General features: G+C 37.0%; 1 protein-coding gene across 1 annotated transcript in view; it reads right to left on the bottom strand.

The window, feature by feature from the left end:
- Positions 1 to 820: 820 nt before the first annotated feature.
- Cmpk1 (cytidine/uridine monophosphate kinase 1) overlaps positions 821 to 6,855 on the bottom strand; it is a 32,349-nt gene continuing 26,314 nt past the window's right edge. The window contains exons 3-6 of the mRNA XM_057785630.1: positions 5,578 to 5,730; positions 4,316 to 4,392; positions 4,003 to 4,099; positions 821 to 3,057 (exon numbers count right to left, since the gene is read on the bottom strand). Of these exons, the coding sequence (XP_057641613.1) occupies positions 3,016 to 3,057; positions 4,003 to 4,099; positions 4,316 to 4,392; positions 5,578 to 5,730 (369 nt within the window). The 3' untranslated portion in view covers positions 821 to 3,015. The remainder of the gene's footprint in view (positions 3,058 to 4,002; positions 4,100 to 4,315; positions 4,393 to 5,577; positions 5,731 to 6,855) is intronic.

Below are 6,855 nucleotides of genomic sequence, written 5' to 3'. Positions count from 1 at the left end.
AAAGGAAAGGGACAGGGGATTAGAACTGTTGTTTTTCTTTCTCTTTGGCACATAAGCTTCCTTTTTACTAAAAATAAACGATTAGAATTAAGGAATATTTGATTTAGCTGAAGATACGGGGTATTAGGATACCTGAACTAAGTAACAATAACTGAACCAGTGTGGTGGTACAGACCTAAGATCCCAGCACAGAAGAGGCTAAAGCAGGAGCGGGGTGAGTTTGACATCAGTCTGGCTATACAGCTGAAATTCTGTCTCACAGGAGACAAAAACAAAACAAAACAAAAACAAAAAAGGTAGAAATTAATAGAAGATATCTGAGCACCCACATCAGTGTTCTAGACAGAAAACCAGAAGGCAAAGAATTTGCTGGTAGCACAATGGCTCGCGTCATTAGTACCCATTTGAAGATGATGACCCAAATCTCCAAGGAAGGGGTGCTTACCTGCGGTCTAATCTTTCAATCACATTACCTCCAGTTACTTCTTCAATGAAAGCAAATACTAAAATGATAACATAGCCAATCTACAAAAAGTCCACATTGAGACACTCCCTGCTGTTAAGTTCCATGCCAAGAAACAAGCAAGAAATGCTTCCCACAGGTGGTGAAACAGGTTCCATGTGCTCTGCCCAGATCAGCTATTGAAGAAATGGGATACTGTTTCATGTTCTGTTTAAGTCTAGACACCCAAACACAAGGCAGAGCAGAAAATTCTGCCCTGAACTCTGCTTCTGCTGTGTGATGGCTCACATGTTATACTGTCTCATCTTCAATACCCTTAAAGAGGACAGAAATCAGGACCAGCAAAGACAGCAAAGGCATCAGCACATTTATTGGGATTATTAAATAATTCATATACACCCAACACTATACACAGAAATGGCATTAACTTTTAAGATACAGCGATGCTCAAAATAAGGTCCTTCAAGAATCACAAAAGCTTCTTAGTACTGCATCTTTAATAAATGGAATGACTGCACTAGCAATGCCAGATGTATCTCAATCAACTCCAAAACTCAACACTGTAAACATGTTTTCTACTTAAAAAGCAAACAAAAATATACCCATAATTTAGAAGTGTTCGTTTTTTGGTTCATTTGTAAATGCCAGGGAGATATTTGATAAAGGAAAACACCTAGTCCCCTCAAAACCCAAAAAGGGTGTTCTCGTAGTCATCAGTAAGAATATTTACATTCCCAGCTGACAGATTTCTTCTCTAGCATGAACAGAAAGTCTCACCTCATTTCACAGCTGTGTGATTAACCAACAAAGCCTCTCCTCTACTGGGTTAAAATACTAGACACACACTCACTATAATCACCCAGAGCCAAGGCAGACCCAATGTCAGCTGCGGTGGGCAATCTCTACTGTATAGTATACTACTGTATGGAGGGGTACTACTGTATGGAGGGGTACTTTGTTTTCTAATGACAAGTATGTTGAAATTGGTCTCACTAGTAAGTGAATTTTGTAAGACACATAGCAATGTATTATTTAAAAAAATCTGTTTACATGTTCCTACTCTTGATAAATTTAAATATAAAATCTAATTATGCAAAGACTATGTTCTATTTAACCCTGTGTACCAAATAATGTAAATGCTGAAAATGAGGAACATTTGAAAAAATCTCTCTGTAAAGAACCTCAGACACAGGGCTGAAGAGGTGTGGAGAGATGACTCACTCAGAGCGAGTGCAGAACATTTGTAACTCTTGCAGAGGATCTAGGTTGTTCTCAGCATCCACATGGCAGCTCACAACTTTCTGTAACTCTAGTGGCAGAGGATCCAACACCTCCTTCTGACTTTTGTGGGCACCAGGCATACACATGGTAAATAAACATTCATAAATATAATTCAAAAAAAAAAAAAGAAGAAGAACTTTAGGTATCACTCAGCTTTAGGGATAGACAGGAAAAAAAAAAGAAAAAACAAATTTTAATTTTTTAAAAAAAGAAAATCATTCAGACTCTCAGACTTTATTGAACAAAGCAGGCAGGAAAGGAATCAAACATTTATAAGATATATTTATTATTTTTCTGACCAAAGTGCAATGATTTTTAAAATATTTTTAAAACAAGTAACCATGAAACAATGTATTCCAGAAAATAAAATACAAATGGAAATTTTAACTATTAGATTGCTTTTCCTAATTTATTCTAACTCTGTATTTAGTCTAAGAAACAAAACAAAACAAAACAAAAAACCCTGAAGTATTACTAAAATAAGAATGAATCATATCAACATAAACTAGCACATGCATGTCGGGGTCTACTACTAAGAACCGTGTTGACATCAGTTAGATGGTGACTAGCCCTATGTCTCAGGGCACAGGAACACAAGTCATTTTCCCTTGCCCCACAGATTATGTCAGAAGAAAGCTGGCAGTCTTGTCAGGCTCTGAAGCCCCATCCCGACTCAAACCTTGAAAGCAAAGACTATGCCCTGTCATACATCTTTGCATATGCTGTAATAAGTTAACACCTAAGTTTTAACTTCTGATAGAAAATGGTCAGTCATTTGATAAATACTAGAACATTGCTAGAAATCCATTTTGTGAGTTCGTTTACTAAATACCTTGTGCAAGAACTGACTAGACATAAAGTTCCTTTAAATTTGGTCCACAGATTCACTTAACAGGTTGGAAATCTTAATGTGCAGCAAAAGAATTTCCAAATCCTAACACGGTGCAATTACAAAAGGGATATACATGCATACTAAACAATTTTGCTCACAGAAGGCACAAACAGAAAAGGGACAATCTTGTAACACAAACAACAACTAGCTGAAACCCTTCTTCATTTGGTGAGCACCATAATACCTAAGATGATCAAACCTGAATTTACTGTGTACTGTGACCACAAATTAAAAATAACACATAATTTGTCTTACTATATATTTCTAGACATTAATTGAGATGTAATTTTGAAAGATTAAAATTGCCTTAAAAGGGGGCTGTGATAGCAGCTATAAAGCAATATTCAAGCATGATTTAAAGATGTTTTTTCAGGGTTAGTTAGCCTTCTTTGTCAAAAATCTTCACAACTTCACCAAAAACCTATAAAGGAAAAACACAATTTTAAAAGCAGATATTATTAAAAACACTGTATGTGAGATCCTGGGTTCAATTCCCAACATCAAAATTAAAAGTAAAACAAACTATACATAAAATATTGTACAGCTAAGTTCCTGTTAAAAACATCCATTTTATATTAATTTTAAACATAATAATTTCTTAATCTATTTTACTTTACCAATAATACAAATGAAGCACACAAAATTATGAACATGTTGCCTTCAATTTTATTAATGCTTTCCTGACAAAATGCACTTCTTGATGGGCTGCTAGTAGTCTGGTAAAATGTAAACTCAAGAGGCTAATCTCATTTTTGATTTTAAAACTAAGTCCTCTCACGTGCTGCCTCACCACTGTAGGAAGTGCCAATGGGTGAACTACTCAATGAGCCGGCCTCTGGGCCTTGGTTTTCTGTCCCTTGATTACAAGAGGAAGAAGATGGAGAGGATCAGGGGAAGGGAGAGTAGATGAACTCAGAAGCACTAGGGATACCTGCAGACAGATTCACAGACACGGAAGCACGAGCATGAAGTATGAGCAAGACAGAGGCCAGAGCCCTGGGAGCCCTGCACCTCTGAAGCTCTATGTTCTGGAAGAGAGAATAGCTGGGCCCTTGGCTACGACATGCCAATTGTACTACAGATCTGAACAAACAAGATCTAAATCAGTGTACTGAAAATACCAACCTTCCACTCAGGAAAGAGGTTTGGAATTATAAACCACCCACTTCTTCTAAAAAAAAAAATCAGGTCTGAAGTTGTAAAACCCATTTTAGACTTTTAAAAATGAAATGGGGGAAAAACAAAAACAAAACAAAACCCAAAATCAAAAAGACAACTAATTTCAATTTGCCTCAAATGTCTCCCACCTACCCCATGACCACACTTCTCACTTCCGTGTGCTACAAGGCAAGCTTGGTGCACTTACCTCATCAACAGACCTAGAAGCATCTATTTTCTTGACTTTCCCCATTTCTTCATATAAGTCAATAATTGGTTTTGTTGACTGAAGATACGTCTGAATTCTGCAAATGAAACATGTATTTCAAGACTGTAGGTAATTTGTCCTCCCTCTTCCACGTTATAGAAGGTGACGACACAGTCTGACTCACATACTTTTCTTTTTACAAGCCACTGTGCCTATACAAGCATGATGTTCTTTTCTGGACAAGAGAACAGGCATTTCATCTGTCACCCAATGCCTATACCAGGACTGAGGTAGAATAAAACCTGCAAAGTACCTCTTTTCCAGGCTCTCTCTGTTGTCGTCACTTCTACCACTGCTTTTTCCCCTTTCAAGACATCGCTCAATACAGATCTAAAAAGAGACAGAAGTAAAAAATTATGCTTAAAAAAAAAAACTCAAAAGGAAATATTTTGAAGAGACTAAAACAAAACAGAAAAAAAAATACTACATTAAACTCAATGTGTCTAACTCATTAATCAACATGCAAATCTTTTTAAATTTAAACATGTGGTTCAATTTATATAAACTAGGTTAAATAAGTACAGATCATAATAAGGATTCATTCATGACTCAGTTTTTCCTGTGTATTTTTTTTCAAGCTGCAATGAAAAGAAGCTCTGTGTGGGTGTGGCTTCATCTCAGACATATTATTAACTCATTAGGTATGAATTACGTTCCTCAAACTTTGTATCATTTTTGGTTACTTTATAATAACTCCATAAATATCCAAATATTTGAGTCAACACATTTGAATAAAGCATCTCTTGTTAATCGTGAATAAACATTCCTTAGTTATAAAGCTGTGGTGACATTCTAAAGTTAACTTTGAAGAATAAGTGAAAACATATTTTTAAGAGTTGGGAGAAGAGAGTTACATTTTAAAACAACTCAAAGCCTGTGGCAAGTCTTTACCAGAGGCACATGTACAATCCAACCTAAGAATAGCCAACTTCCTTCAAGGCACTACTTCAGATTCAGACTGTTGGCATTAATTTAATGAAATTTATAGCATAGTGGCTGTCAGAGTCAAGCTTCTTAATTAAATGGTTCTGAGAAATTTACTTACTCAAAGGTATACCTGGGTATGCTATTAGAAGTGTCGGAGGTGGGGGAAAGATGTGTTTTTCCTATTTCCAAGTAATTTTATCCTTGGAAGATAAATTCTCCTACATTTCTTTAAAATAGTATGCTTCTCCACTTTTTCGGATATGTATCTTCTAGTAAACAATACACTGTTCCAAGTAGCTTCATTACTTGACATTACTGTGTATATCAATGCTTACTAAAACAAAAGTCAACTTAACTCTTATTATATTGAAAATAGAGCAAGCCTTAGGGTCACAAAGCAGCCAATGCCAAGAGCCCTCAATATTCTATTAGCAAGAAGTGCTGCTCTGCCCACCCAATCTATTCACTTACTAAATATATAAACTGTTGCCAATAGAAAATGTAAATGAAAAAAAAATCATTGTTTTTCTCTAACCGCTGATTATCTATAGCTTGAAGCCCATGTGGGCAGATGAAGATGTTTATTACCTCATTATTACAGTCAAAAAACAGAACAAAAGATACATCTGCCTTCCCATCCATGGTCTTGTTCCAACCTTGAAGGTTATCTTGATTTCTTGGAAATCCATCAATCAAGAATTTATTCTTCTGAGCATTGGCAGCCATTGTTTGGTCCATTTCCTAAAGAAAAAAGACTTAGGCTCAATACTGTATCATCAAACGACAATTTCTTAAGCAGCATAGTGGGCACAGGACTATTTGCTATTATTCCTAAGACACAAGAGTGGAAGGTACATAATTAAACAGACTAGACAGAAATGAGCCAACTTCTTGATATGGTTGCCTCAGCTGGCAAGACTATAGCATGTGCTCCCCTATTCTCGCCACCTCCCTCTCTGCAGCTTCCGTATCTTATGAAACATATCCTATAGTGTACCTGTTGATTGTCCTCTGAAGGTTCATGTGTTTGCTAAAAGCTTGATCTTAAGGACAGTGGCCCTCAGATCATTAGGAATACATTTTTTTTCAACTCAGTTTGTCGCCCAGATTTTTTTTTTAATCTTAGTGAGCCACAGTGGTTTTGTTTGTTGTTTGTGTTAAGATTTATTTATTTATCAACTTTATGCCAGAAGAGGGCATCAGATCCCAGTATAGATGGTTGTGGGCCACCATGTGGCTGCTGAGAATTGAACTCAGGACCTCTAGAAGAGCAGTCAGTGCTCTTAACCACTGAGCCATCTCTCCAGCCCCTGGGGAATAAATTTCTAAAGAGAACTGTGGGATCCTGGCCCTTTTATCTCCTTACTTCCTGGCCAAGAGGTAAGCAGTCTGCTTCACCATGTACATTACTGCCATCTAGCACCACTCCCAGGAGGCTGAACCCATGTGTCTACCTAAGTAGAATGATGGTACAGTGATAGCTGATCAGCACAGTGAATATCACCTTCTCATGCAAATTACCACTAACCCAGAGCTTTGCTCCAGCATCTAGAGATCCCATGTTGCCCTCGTGTTTCCCTCTCTAAATCACTGTGCTGTAGGAGGTGCAGGCAAGGACTCACTATGTAACTCACTATCTAACTTGAAATCATCCTGTCTTAGTCTCTCGAGAGCTAGGGCTGTGGGTGTGCACCACCACCCCCTGCTGAAAGCACACTCCTATAGGAGCTCAAATTCACTATACTTCAGATCTAATAGCTAGAAGCTGGGAAAGCTCTCTATTACTGTGTAATATTCCCAGTTTTTTTTTTTTTTTTTTTTTTGATTGTTTGTTTTGAGACAGGGTCCCAATTAATTCTCCAAGTT

This window comes from Chionomys nivalis, chromosome 11 (genome assembly GCF_950005125.1).
Source record: "Chionomys nivalis chromosome 11, mChiNiv1.1, whole genome shotgun sequence".
In the NCBI taxonomy this organism is placed as follows: domain Eukaryota; kingdom Metazoa; phylum Chordata; class Mammalia; order Rodentia; family Cricetidae; genus Chionomys; species Chionomys nivalis.
The sequence above is the reverse complement of the archived record's forward strand: the minus strand, read 5'-3'. Positions and strand labels throughout refer to the sequence as shown.